This window comes from Semicossyphus pulcher, unplaced genomic scaffold (assembly GCF_022749685.1).
Source record: "Semicossyphus pulcher isolate SPU_LCO1_2020_fin unplaced genomic scaffold, fSemPul1.0.p SCAF_6, whole genome shotgun sequence".
Taxonomy (NCBI): Eukaryota; Metazoa; Chordata; class Actinopteri; order Labriformes; family Labridae; genus Semicossyphus; species Semicossyphus pulcher.
Window position 1 is genome coordinate 16,019,427 of NW_027211737.1, and position 14,966 is coordinate 16,034,392.

The window sequence follows — 14,966 nt, forward strand, 5'->3', positions numbered from 1 at the left end:
GACGTGTCCATGTTTCACCTGAATGGCTGTTTACAGCCAGCGCTCCTTCTCATTTCGCTTCACACCTTCTTTGTGTCACAAGTTCTACTGTTTAGTTTTGTATTTAATGTATTCTGTGTTCTTTATTTCCTGGAGTCAGTCCTGAGTTTGGTTTTTAGTGTTGTGTTTTATTTTGTAGTTCTGGCCAAATAGCTGTGTCCCAATCCACGGGCTGCAGCCTTCGAAGGAGGCGGTCCACAGAGGATGCTCCATTCATAGCCTGCATAGACCGTTAAAGCCAAACTGAAATGAGACGTTCTGGTCTACCCTTGTGTCACCAAATGCTGATCCTGTCGCCTAGCAACAGGTAGCTAGCGGGCTTACTAGCTAGCATAACTAACGTTGCGCAAGTTAACCTATTATTTTAAAGATCATTTGTTTTAAGGGCCCTTTCATTTTCTTAAACATGTGCAAGGCTAGCTATTTGATTGAGTTGAAACCAAAAACGTTTACATTTTAAAGTGTATTCCTCGGCCATTTAAAAGTCCGCCATTTCGTTTGAATTGGCGCGCACTGCATCTCGGGATACGGTGGGCCGCGAAGGATGCACCCGAAGGATCCTTCGCGGCCGGGGAAACAGAGGACGCACTTGTCGGCTGCATCTGAAGGAGCCTTCGAATTGGGACAGCCTTCGATGTGCTTCAGTGACGCAATCTGCCTTCAAATTCGGCCTTTGAAGGCTGCAGCCCCTGGATTGGGACACAGCTCATGTGTGTCATGTCTTGTTTTACTTCCTGCCTTTGTGTGTTTCCCGCCTTTTAGATTGTGTTCCCTGCCTTCATTGTGTTCACCTGTGTTGACTGGTCTCACCTGACTCTGATTATTCACAGTGTATGAAGTCTTTGTCCTCCCCTTTGAGCTTGTAAGCTCATTCTCGTCCTCCCTGTGGAACTATAGTCTTTCGCCGTGTCATTCCTCTATGTGATACCTGGTTGTGAATCCCTCCTCTTGTTTCCTGTGTATTCTCCTTCTCATTAATTGTGCTTGGACACTTCTACACTAAGCCTTTGTTGCCTGCCTTTTGTTTTAAGTAAATCGCCTTAGTCTGCACCTGGGTCCTCCACTTTTTGTTTTACCACAACCTTGACACTTTGCACTTCTTGCCTTCCTTTGCAGACTCACATTATTTCCTCCCAGTTTTTTTTGCGTATTTTTAAGGATTTGAAATCCACGTTTAATCCAGGTAGTTCTGTTTGTCTTCACGGAAGCATCTGGTTCCATAGATATGATTTTCCCAGACTCTGGAGGATTGGCTCTATTAGAGAGGCTCAGTTGACACCGTCGGCCTTGCTTTTTTTTAAAAAGCTTTTGTTTGAATCTTCATTAGCAGGTGTAATTACCTGCTGTACATGGAGGGTCTATTTTCTCAACTAATTGATTAATCGTTTGGCCTTTTAATCATCACATTTTTTCAAAGCCTCAGGAGAAGATATTTGAACTATGATGGAGAAAAAGCAGCAAATTCTTACATTTGAGGAAGCTGGAACTAGCTTATTTTTTTGCTCGCTAATTGACTTTAATAACTACTTTGATTATTAAACCTGTTAATGAATTTACTGCTGATAATCTCAGAACCTTCTAATGAATTAAGTTTCTGCTTGTCTTGTTTGCTTAAAAGTTGAGAGAGAAAATTTGTTCCTGAATTTCAGGTGAGAAAAAAATAAATCTGGGATCTGTCTTGAGGTGAGTAGTTAGCAGAGGAATAGTTCAGGTAGAGGAATGTGGTCATGAGTCTGCTCTTACTGTGTAATTAAGTGTAATGAATTCCTTTGCTGAAGTTCCCGCTGAGCCTTGACTGAGGCAAAGAGCCCATTCATTTTGTTTGCTCGTAACCTTGCAGCGACCGTGACCACGGGAAAAAAAATGATGTCTCCATTCTGTCACTTTCGCCTTCACCCCGAGCTTGTTTCCATTCCTGACACGGCGGCAGCGTCAATAGTCAGTCAATAGTCAGAGCGATGGCCTCGGAGCCATCAGCTGCTCCAGAGAGGGGGGACGGCAGCAGCATAATACGGCGGAGCCACAGAGAGGCAGGAATATAAAGTGAGGGGAGCGATAATGTGCTACAAATCTATGAGGAAGCTCATTTATTGTGAAAGCTTTTAAGCACAGAAGAGAAAGAACAAAGAGAAATGACGGAGCTGTACGGCAAATTTAGAATAGGAGAAGAGCTGTTGCAAGCAACCAGATCAGCAGCATCTGGGTTTAATATTTATAACATGATAACTCTACATCACATATGCCAAACAGACATTGGATGAAATTATGCTGCACAGTCCTGCCTGTCTCTGAGTTCAGCAGCAGCTCAATATCTGTGTGTGTTTGTGTGTGTTTGTGCAGACATACTTGTAAAAGGCCTGGTTCTCCACCCCGCACTTCCATAAGTGCTTACACGCTGCAGGAGTCGAGGTGTGAAATGTCAACACCAGTTTCTTCTGCACAGAAAAGGACAAAAAAAAAAAAACAGGAGAGAGACAAAAACAGTGAGGATGAGAAGTGAGATTATCAGAAAAAAAATAAGAAGTGTGAATAAGGACGAGAGAAGTGCTGAACGCGATGAGAGGGAGCTGTGCAAAACGCTGACCCGCAGGACAAAGTCGTAAGCTTAGCAAGATGTTAGACAGATAGTGATTTGGCCACAGTGTTCAGCAGTAAAAGAGCTTGTAGCCTGCAGAACACGGGTTTTTTATGGACAAAGAGGAGTGGGGGGGGTGTATTCCAGTAAATGTCTGGTTTTCAGGCCTGTGTGTCTGGTAATATGAGATACCCGATCAATGCAGCTTTAAGACAGGGGAAGAAGGTGAAGGAGAGAGGAAACACGGAGATCAATAACATGAGAGGGAGGTACTGTAAAACAGTAACAACCATGGCCAGACATTCTCTTATATCTCATGTGTATAAAAAATAAAATAAAAGATTGGGAGGTTAAATCATGAACGGGTCAACGCACAGTTTACAGCTGTGCACCACTTTGCTCTTTTTCCTGATGTCAGCGATATTGCTCAGCCCCCTCAGTGTCACACATCAGTTATTTCTGCTGTGATGTACACACATGTGCTGCAGAGGCCATGTGTGTGTGTGTGTGAGAGAGAGAGAAAGTACCAGAACTGCATGTTAAAGTATTATCCACAAATTGTCTTTGGTCCCACTTTGGCTGACATGCAAAAGTGCTTTGAAGGCATGATGTGACAGATACACGTATAGCATTACACACAGTATTTGTACCAACAGCGTATAAAGAGAGTTTCAGCTTGTTTCTGAATACCTCAATCTGTTTGATATCCTGATTTGCTCAACTGACATTAAAACTACTTAAATCGACCTTTACATTATAAACCAGGATTTAAAGACATGTTCTGCAGTAAAACCGCCTATAAAAAAGCCATCAGCTCAAAGTGGGACAGTTAAGCTAATGTGTCACAGGCTAAATACATTAGTGAGGGCAAAGAGTGACATCATGCAGTGACCTGGTGGAAGACTCGGAACAGACAACACATCAAATATATGATCCTGACAAATACAGTGACATATGTTCACGGACGTGGTATGAACAAACATACCCACACACACATGTAGACATGTAAGGACACACTCAGGATGAAATAATCATAAATTGTCGGACATTAAGTACATGAGAGAGTTATAGATTACGCATCATAATCTATTGTAAAATGAAAACTGAGCTATGTATGAAGCTTGTTTTGATAATGAGGCTATTAGGATTACTGAAAATGACAAATATTAGAAAATAAATACATACAAACAACTTTTAAAGTGATAATCTTGAAGATTTTCATTTGAATAAAGGTCTGTTAAGTCACTATCTATCGCCAAATGTGGTAACACAATGAGCCTATTGACTGAGCCTATGGCCCACTGATGAAAGCCTTTGCATTTGCAGTATATATCAGTGTTGTGACCAAGTCATCTTTGCTCAAGTCCCAAGTAAGTCTCAAGTCATTTGATCCAAGTCTCAAGCAAGACTTGAGTCATTTTCTCTTAGCCACGTCAAGTCGAGTCACAGGTTATGTCAAGACAAGTCCCGAGTCAAGTCACTTTTTTTTCACCAACATACAGCACTCTTACCTGTAGTATCCGGTCTTTATAAAGAGAAAAGACAAGGTATTAGTAGCCCGTCTAATAATTATATTATTGGCTAATTTAGAACCTGTTCAAAAAATATGACAATGAATTGTATCTGTATTATCTTGGCACAGACGCAGCCATGATGATGGTCTGATCTGAGACAGTATTGAGTAGTAACGAGTACGCCTGATGAGGCTTCTCTTTGGGGTCTTTCATGTTGCGTGTTGCCATAGTGAGGAGTTTGACTGACAGCCAGTCATCCAATCATGACAATCACATACCGGGGAGCTTTTTGAGTCGTCCAATCATGATTCCCAGTTTGTGCTGCATACATACTTGATAGTTAGACACAAACTTGACAACATTGAATTATATGATTTTATATTTAACAGCAACATTCAAACTTATGAACACACGCAAGTCATCCAAGTCATCAGGCCTCAAGTCAAGTCTCAAGTCATTAACTTGCAAGTCCAAGTCGAGTCTCAAGTCATTTACTTTTTGTCAAGTCCAAGTCACCAAGTCTCAAGTTCACATCTCTGGTATATACTTTATTACAGACCGGGTGTCTGTGGCGACATGCGCAGAAAAAAATCACAAGCGGCGCCCAGTTAGTGACACCTTTTATATCACCCAGCAGTGGTTGGTCTGCCAGAGAGGGTAGGCGGAGCTAAGCGGCTGCTTTTCCGTTCTCTGCAAGTGTTGCGAATAAACAGTAATCTACTATGGCTGAACAAACAAAGAAAAGATCGATGACTACAGATACAACTTCAAAAATAAGTGAAAATCCAAAGAAAAGAAACAAATTCGACGCTCAGATGAAGGCAAACAGTCTAAAAAGGAAAGCGACCGTCAGCGAGGAAAATCAAGAGTTACAACCAGAGCCAACCGTGGACGTCACACATGCAACACTGTCTGGATATCTGGTAATCGCAATTATCGCCACAGGTGCCGCCTAAAAGAACGAAGCTGAGATCTTTGAGATTAGCACTTTAAATGAAATGAAATGAAACAAAATGACACAAACAACACTGAACACACAAGTGAAGATGACAAAAGCTTCCTGCAATCGTAGAGTGAGGTGAGGGCAGGACTGTGCACAGAGGCATCATATTTGAGGATTTCAGTACAACAAGTGTTCGGTGCTGCTATATTCACATGTATTTACTCACCAGTGATGACTATGTTTACACACAGAGAGAAGAGACAGAAACACAAAGATCAAACTGCATCTTCAGCCACTCATGAGTCGCCAAACAGACAAACAGGCAGACAGACGGACACGCTAAGCAGAGATGAGAGAGCTGCTTTAAGCCTCTGTAATGAAGAGAATAGTTATGTATTGATTGGCTGATTGGTAGATTACAGAGCGACCTGGCTTTAGCTACAGTAACACACATTTTAAGTGTTTTAAGGCTCCTCTGACTGAGTCAATGTAGGTTCATGTGTGAGGCACCAAAATCGCTGCTCAGAATCTACCACAGCTCTGACAGGATGACAAACACGAGCGTACGGATGAAACATGTGTCCCAAATGTAAGAAACCTGCATTTAAAGCAACGATATGCTTTCTATGATTTTCCAGCATATTACATGTTGGACATGTCCTTGCATGGAAGCAGTGATGGAGTCTCATATTTGGGCCACAGTGGACACATGATGTGAGCGAGGAGGTTAGTCGTAACACACCCACCATCCTGTTACAGTGAATCCTGCCTGTTAAGGAGATCTGAAACAGCGACACACACACATATATACAGTGTGTGTGATGGAGGACAGGATTACACAGACAAAGTGTACGGTTTTTTAGAGCACATTTATCTGATGTAACCATTACACAGTTGAAGAAAGAAGGACAGCAAAGTAAGAGAAAAAAGGAAGAACAGTACAGAGTCCTACTGTGCATCTACATCAAAATCATGATCGTTTTTGTCTTTTTTCAGAGGAACAAAACTGCACAAATGTCAGAGGTCGCGGTTGTCATCATGCTGCACTTAAGACTTTACAATTCATCATCATGATGCAGGAAACTACACAGAAAATGTTAGTCTTTATTTTTGCCCTTTAGAGAGTTCGTGCAGGAGGACGATGCACTCACCTCCTTCTGAATCCCGATGACGTAAAAGGTTTTCCCCTCGAACTTCAGCTTGCTCACATCATTCCTGTAAAGAATGAAGATGTTATAACTTTAAAAAAATATACCTACATGATCATGTTTAAAGATTAGAGACTAGCGACGTACAACACAAGCAAAGATCTAACAAACAGCTTCTTTAAAGCTCCTATGAGGAAGTTTCGGTTGTGTCGATTTTGGCGCCCCCTGTGGACAAAGCCGTACCTCTTATCTCTTTGCTGATTTTGTCCTGTTCATGCTTGTGAAAAGTGGTGATTTTTAACAAATAATCTCATCCGGCGTTCTTTAACAGTCATATGTATCACTCACTTTAAATTTCTGCCCTGGAAAATGTAAACAAAGGCAGCGTGCAGTTACTCGCTTCGTCTGACACCTACCCCCCCTCCCCCCCACCAGCAGTTTTATATAAAATAATCAATCTTGTTGCTGATGGTCTTGTTTGCTTTTGTAGCTCATATAGAGTTATCGGAATTAATTTCAGTCTGTTTCATAACCAGTGAAAAACTCCTCACAGGAGCTTTAAGACGTTAAAGTGCATTACGGTTATTTCTAATTTGTTGGGCATATATAACCTAATTTACCTAGGCACAGTACTTAAGAGCAACTTGCACTTTACTTGTTATTACTTTACAGCTACTTTATGCTACTAGATATATAAATACTGTTATATTACTCTACGTATTTGACAGCTTAAGTTTCTTATTTAATTTAAAATTAAAATTTCATTCATCAAAGTGTAGATTCATCTTTTGAAATGTGATGAAGAAGGACAAAATGCTCCTATAGTAAATAATTTAATCAGCAACGTTTTGAAAACGGAATTCAACTTTATGCTTAAAGGTTTTTTTTTTACCATTTGAGGAGGTGGATCCTTTTGTTTCCCTGGAAGACCACAAAACCTGTGGCTGTGAACCCCAGAAAGGCTGTGGAGCCTGTGAAATCCTGCAACACACACACACACACACACACATACGCAGAGTGAGAGGCAGCACATGGCAACATGGGATACAGGTGGATTCACGGCAGGGAGGCAAGTGGGCTGTCAATAATCTCCATGGTGATGGCACCTACACAAAATCACTTGTTCAAACGTCACCCCTGCTCATATGCAGCAACTGGCATCAAGGACAAGGCAAGAAAATACAGAACAGGTGGACTCAGTTTGATCGACTGAGAGGAAACGAAACCAATATCATCTACAGAGTATAGAAACAGGTTCCTGTCACTCTCCCACATCACATGTGTCGGCCTCCCTCCTTTATCTCTCTGTCAATAACTCTCTGTGTTCCCCACATTTCTTGCTCGCTTCATCAGATTCTTGATCTCCACAGATCTAAGTGTCCATGATACTTCAGTCCCAGCTCCAGCCAAATTAAAAACAGCCTCAGTGAGAGAGCCGAGCAGATAAAGGGGATCCTCTCCACGAGACAGAATTATCTTGTTAATCTGCGAGGCTGACTCGTCTGTTTCTGGGACGGTGTTCCTGTTTCGCAGTCGGAGGATGAACAGAATAGTGGATTATAAAATATGACTTTTCTTTATCAGATTCAGCTCATTCCATCTTTCATAAGAGTAGAATAAAAAACACCAGGAAGAAGTACGAGCAGGATTTATATCAAAGTAGAAACTTAAGTGTTGAATAAACCAAAGTGCTGAACGTAAATGTAAGCAGTGTTATGACAGGACCTCTGCGTAAAAAGGACTTATGACATTGTCTTGCTGAAGACGACTTCAGATCAATCAATAAGAACATTAGATTTCTGTGCAGACCAGATTTCTTTTGTTAAGATCATTGGGCTCCTCTTTTGGTGACCTCTCAGGTTTGCTGAATGGCTGCTGAGTGAAGTTAATCATGTGTATAGTTGTTCATTTAATAAGCTAATTAAGGGCGAACAAAGACGACAGGTTAATGTGTGTAATAAACACAGTCACTGTTTTGACTGAAGCCAGAATGTTTACTTTCAGACAACGTGCGTGGACAATTTAGGGAATATACGCACTTCTTTATAAATGTATGCAACTGAAATGAGCCAACTTTTCTAACATGACGTAAGAGATTTGCATCACTTTGATCAGACGAGCTTGTCAACATCAGCAGTAGCAGGCCTCATAGCCAGACTATATGAAAGCGTGCAATCTTAGAGGAAGTTACCTTGCATGGATGGGGGTCCACTCCGTACGTCTCCAGACTGTGAGCCCTTTGGAGCATGTTCAACTCTGCAAAAGAAGCACACTGGCCCCTAAAAGAGAGGAGAGGAGATTATTTACAAATGAACACATTGGTGCTACGTGAATGTGAAAGTTTGGTTGATGCCTTTGTGTTGATTTAATTGACGCAAAACGTTCCAGCATGGGCTCACTATTAAATTTGAAATATCTTGCTTATTGCAGTCTTTTGTGTGTCTCAAATAATTTCACAGTGTGCATCCTAACCGTGGCACAGGACATCGATGTTGAGAGCACTGCCCTCAACTGCTGACAATAACAAGCTGCTTCAGAGAAAACCGCGACTCCAGTGTACCTGGGATGAATTTTGTGGCTGTTACACACTGTGTTGGCTTTAAGGCATACTGTTGGATGGACTTTTATTTTGATGTTTGTTTGTCATGCTTCAGGACACAGGTCACTTCCTGTTTGTCAGTTTGAAGAAGCCAGCTGAATCTGTCCACATGGCTTTTTATGTTGACTCAAATCCACACTGTAAACTCCACAGAGGCAGCGTCTACGTAACATTTGACATATAAGTTTAAAGCATTACATTTGTTGTTTACATGTTAGAGCCGCATCCCTAGCAACAGTTTGTTCTTCATAGCAACGGCCTGCTATTTAGAAATAGCAGACCTCAGAATGCTGTGATTAACCAATCAGAATCAAGAATTTAACACAGCTGTGTAATAAACAAAGATTATTGATTTCAATTAATTAATGATTAATTGGTAACTTAAAAGTAAACAGGGTGATGTACACTGCTACTCATCTTGATGCCAGACACATTGACCTACAATAAAACTACACACATACATCTGTCTTTTTGCACTTCTATGGAAACCATCTGAAGTCTCCATCTAAGGTTCAGTAGTAATGTACATGCTAATCCAAACAGAGGGTAGTAAACATCATCTGCGTCTGTGCTGAAGGAAATGAAGGATTTGTCTTTGATGTTCTATAATCGCTGTAAGTGTGACGGTCACATCGTAACAGCATCATTCATGAGCTGCAGGAATGATTCAAGTAAACACCCCGAGGGAGGGTTTCTATGTAAGAATGACTGTATATTATGTGGTCTTATGATTTAGGAGCCGTCTCTCCCTGCAGAGTATAGAGTAGGAATAATATTGGGGCATCAATTTCAACATCTTTTAATCGTTTTACTTTGCAGAAACCTCTGGGTACAATCAAATAATTTTCTTTTAATTAAGCCTTTGCTTTACGTTTTAAAACACTGCAAAATCCTCCCCTGGTTTGATGAGTGAACAGGCTGAGTTTATGGATGTTTATTGTGCATTGTTAGGACCCAAAAACTTGGCTTCTGATCACATGCAGAGCACAGAGGATACACAAGAGGAGCTAATTTATCAGGTCAGCGTTGAGCTCATGTTTGACCCCATCCACAGTGTTTGGTATATTTTCATTGGAATTTAAATTCAGAATATCCTCTCATAACAAGCCAGACGTCCAAAGCATAAAATAAATAATTCATGTTCCGTCCACTACAAATTTATTCCAGTTCTTATTTACCTTCATCTTAATCTAAACTGAAATCCCGTCTGCAACGCAATGAACAACAAATCATCCAATTTTGTCTCCTGCCAGAACTGAACAAAGCGATTTATTGTCTGCAGAGTAGAAAATTGTCTTCACAGCATGTTATAGAAACACAGATCAAAAGACTGAGCATCCATGCCTGTCGCCAAAATCAAACAGTAAACCGAAAACAACAAAGGTTTACCTCCGGATAACAAACCCTTTAGACACACAAAGACACACACATCTTACCTGAGCTCGTTCTTGTGTATTTCTATAATCTTCCTCTCCAGTTTGAGCGATTGTTTAGGGAACAGCTTGAAGTCTCTGATGTAGTCCGATGGGTGCTCCTCTGGGTCGTAGTCCCCGAGCTCAGCTGCAGACAGAAGGTGACAGCAGTGTTATAAGTGATATAAAAAAAAAGAGTAAAACTGGAACATGTACATCTGTTTTAAATGAACAGTTCTACAATGTCAGGCATTTGCAGTTCAACATGCTATATGTATGTAGTGAAATCTGGGGAAATAATCTTGATCCTATTGTGGTGAAGAGCTAGATGAGAAGCTAGAAGCTAGATCCAGCAGTTGGTTAGCTTAGCTTAGCATCAAGACCTGAAACAGGTGGAGAAAGCTAGCCTGACAAAGTTAATCAAATCTGGCTAGCAGCACCTATAAAACTGTCCACTTAACATGTTATATCTAATTGTTTTAATCTATACAAGGTCAATATAAAAACCACTGACAGCATAATACACTTTTTCCTTGTCTGGAGTTGTAACTTCCTGTAGTCCCTGCTTGTTATGTGGATTACACAAACAAGATATAACATGTTAATTAGCCTTTAAGGTGTGGCTGGATTTCTTATAAAGCCAGGCTGTTTCCCCCGTGTCCAGTCTTCATGCTAAGCTACTATTGTTTGGTGTAACTATATATACACTACCAGTCAAAAGTTTGGACACACTTTCCCATTAACTTGTATGAGAAAATGTGTCCAAACTTTTGACTGGTAGTGTATATATATATATAAAAAGAAAACAATATAAGAGTCCTAACAAATTTCAGAAAATTTCCTAGATGCTCGCACACAAACAAACACTTAAAGATCTTTTTCAATATAGCCTTTTATTTTTTCAACTGGAGACTATACACATTAGCTTGATAGATAAATATATCCCTTACTGAATCAAGAACAACCTCCTAACAGACGGTTTTTAATTAGCAGTCATAATAAAGGTTAAATCAAATACTTTCCTGGAGTTTAATTAAACAGTAATCCTCAACCTATATTCTCAGCTCTGTAATCAACACCCCGACAAAGTGGGACCTGCCCTCGTTAATCCGAGCAGCCAATGAAACGCTGCAGACACAGTCTGGGTCGAGATAACGCAGCCAGTCACACTCTGCTCTCCGGGGACACGAGGCAATCAGAGAGTGTTTGCACAGTTCAGAGACTTGTGTATCAGCCAGAAGGGTTCATTTATATGATACAGCTCAGCTAATCCCACTCTTAATCCGTATGAAAGCAAGTGGATATGCACTGTGATTCAACATTAAACAGTTACTGCTAATTACTGAGGGGGAAAAAATCTTCATTATTCCTTCTCCCGGCAGTGCATACACGCCTTCTGGTGTTTTAAAACGGAAGATTACAACATCAGACTCGTGAATTGAACTGCAGCCAGTAAATGAGGCAGAGACCAGACAAAAAGAGAGATTGATCTTAGTTAAACCCAGGTATGATAAACGTGTTAACTAAGTGTAGATTTAATTTTGTACGTCACTAAATGAAAACAGGCTGGTATACAGAAACTAATTTTTAAGTAGGAGTACTATATATAAATAAGTATTTAAGGTTAGTAGGTCTAACTGATAGCGGAACTGTTGTGAAGCTAACTGAACCAACTGACAAAGCTAGCTTATCTTAACTTGCTCCTAGCCTATTTAATCTAGATCAGGGGTCTCCAACAGGGAGCTCACAAAGATTGATTTTAGTAGATCACCAAGAGGTTCACAGACTCTGTACAAAAATCTGACGACAACAAATGCACTTTTGACGCCTCTTCAATTCTATCAAATACACAGATGTCCCACCCCCTCTAATACAAAATAATAGGATAGGCCGATCAGCTGTCAATCAAAAACAGTGATGCTCCAGTTTATCAATGTCTGAACCTGACCAATCACAACAATGTTGCAGCAACCTCCATCCACAGGTCGGGTCAGTTATGTCGTACGCTAGTTGAGCTAAAGTGAGGAGTTTTGTGCTGTTCGCCTGGTTAGCCAGATTTACGATGGACAGTGAAGGTGGCCACGCCAAGAAAAAGCAGAAAACATGCTATTTCCACGGGGAGTGGGAAAGCAAGTGTGTGCGCCTCATCTGTGGTACCAACGTTTCAGTCAAAAGAATCAACATGGGATGCCACCAGCAATTACAGCAAGTAGCTATTGCCACTTTCATTTTTTCAAAGTAGCTCTCAGATGAAAAAAGGTTGGAGACCCCTGAGCTAGATATTACATGAAAAAGGGGCGAGCGACCTATAAGCTTGAAACATTATGAAAAAGGTCTCTAACAATGATCAACGGTAAACATTTGTAATTACGAGTCACAATAATAAAAAAATTAGTTCAAATCACAAAATGCTATTGCTAAAAACTAGCTTAAAAGCATGAGCTGTATTAACATAAATGGATATTTACTACATTATCATGGCTGCTAGCTAACACTAGCTTACTCCGCAACACAGGTGTTCATGTATGCTTACAGTATCTGAATAAAACAAAGTCATACCTACATTTACAACAGATTAGCAGCTTAGTCAAGTTTAATCAATCTCTTAACTGTTTTCTAGCGGTTATGTTTGCGTTGAGTTTGTGATGCTACAGTGACAACCGGTTTACACAGCAGTTGAGCCTAAAGCAGTTAGCAAGCTGATTCACACAAGTTCCATGGTCCTACTAAAATTAGCGTATACACATATAACTCACATAACTGAGACAGCTTTTAATTTCATGACAGGCATTTTTATCTTGGGTGATTTATTTTTAAAATGAGATTTTTCTTCTAGGACAGAACAGACTATGCACCTTACCTTGTCCATTACCATAAAGAATGAAACATGCACTGTGCTAATCTGTCATGTCTGTCATGTCCAACTGTCACAAGTGAAAGGTGACCCAAGATGTCCGGGACACAATCCGAGCACTGAGATTAATCAGGCCATTTGCTGCAACCCGGCTATACTGCAACCTCTGTCATGACTCGTACAACTTGTTGGTCGAAAGATTAACAGTAAGAAAACATAAAATACGAATAAAGATCGAGACGGATTGGAACTAAAATGAAAATCTATGTAAAAGCAGTACCAATCTGCAACATCAACCACTGTTAACTGTACATTTGAAGTTAGTTTGTATTTTATTAAGTGTAATGAAAATGCAGCAAATCTTTTCCGTAACTGTGACATGCATAATCATCACCAGATTCACAGTCAATATCACTACCACTGGATGTCACGCAGCCTCACCCTGTACGATGCAGGCTCCCAGATATGCAGCTTCAGCAAACGGACAGAGGAGGCGACCGTGGTAGATGTCTCTCTTCAGCTGGAGGTACAGCAGATACCTGGACACACACACAGAGCATGCAAATAACTGAGAATAAAGATAAGCTCACAACACTACTTGATCTAAAAGTTATTCTCACTTAAACCGGACTGTAGTTAGGATGGAAAAGGCTTTAGGCTGATCTTTCTCTCGGTGCTGAAACTATAAGGACTAGTGATGCAATGAGAACAGAAGAGTCGGTCAGCAGCTGCAGGGATGTTTCTTCAACATGGTGAAAAGAACAGTTGCTACCTATATTTACATGACCTTTTCAGTTGTGCTTAATTCCGTCCTTCTCTGTTTTCTTCTTTGTCGCATGCAGAGATTCTTCCCCCCCTCGTCTCCTCCTCGTCCCCCCTGAACGTCTCACAGTATCTGTTACTTGCTGCTTATTTTGGAAAACAGGAAGTGCAGCCTGTCTTTGTTCTGTAACTCCTCTGTGTTACACAAGCTCCCTCGTCAGCTTTAATCAATGAAGACAACATTTATAGAATCATCTGTCATGATAACTACAATCTGCTGAGTCCCAGAAAATGTAATCCATCTTCACAACTTCACTTTACCTCATTTCACCTCGTTTCCTGACTCCTCACTATTTTTCCACTCTCATCACCTTCTTTCTATTGTTTCTCCTGTCCACCCTTTTCTTGCTCACTATATGATTTTTAATTTGTGTAGGTCAGCATATCTTTTGCTTTAAATTTGCAATCACACAGGTTACATCCATGCCGAACACATACCCAGCTGAGCTCTTTACATTAAAGCAGGAAACAGAAACCACTTGGTTGTTTTTTGCAACCTCATTGCCAGACGAGAACCCTCATATTGGACCTTTAATAACTTTCACTGCACACATTTTAATATAATTGCTTTAATATCAGCTAATATAAATGTTGTTCTTGTGGCTATTTTTCATCTCTTTTTGATATTTGGTGAAAAGTAAAGTGGAAGGGGAAAATGGCAGACTTCAAATAAGATCCTGGAAACTGGAGCACATGCAGCTCTCACACATTAGCATAATAAGATTTGGATTTTGAAGATGAAAAAAAAAAAAACTGTGATATTGAGTGCTCTGCTGGATTTCATCACTGACTTCAGGTCCTTCCGAACTTTCCAAACTCTGCTCCACTTCTATGTGCACTGCATGCAGTGTAATGCTGCTCCTCGAGGACTCTTAGATGAGGCTGTTTTTCATTAAGACAATTAAAAAAAAAAAAGCAATGATGATGAATTAAGATTTAAGGACAGGGGAGGGATGCGGAGAGACATCTGAGGGAGGACACGGAGCTGTGAGGACCGATAGAGAGGGAGGGAGGGAGGAGACACCTCAGGGATGAAATTACAAAGAGATGGATCAAGAAA

The 14,966-nt window shown here is 40.6% G+C and overlaps 1 protein-coding gene across 2 annotated transcripts in view; it reads right to left on the reverse strand.

The window, feature by feature from the left end:
* frmd3 (FERM domain containing 3) overlaps positions 1-14,966 on the reverse strand; it is a 59,624-nt gene that overhangs the window by 20,361 nt on the left and 24,297 nt on the right. For both annotated transcript variants that reach the window (XM_069682968.1, XM_069682967.1), the window contains exons 5-10: positions 13,526-13,623; positions 10,255-10,378; positions 8,411-8,498; positions 7,112-7,200; positions 6,223-6,286; positions 2,386-2,474 (exon numbers count right to left, since the gene is read on the reverse strand). In XM_069682968.1, coding sequence (XP_069539069.1) covers positions 2,386-2,474; positions 6,223-6,286; positions 7,112-7,200; positions 8,411-8,498; positions 10,255-10,378; positions 13,526-13,623 — 552 coding nt within the window. The remainder of the gene's footprint in view (positions 1-2,385; positions 2,475-6,222; positions 6,287-7,111; positions 7,201-8,410; positions 8,499-10,254; positions 10,379-13,525; positions 13,624-14,966) is intronic.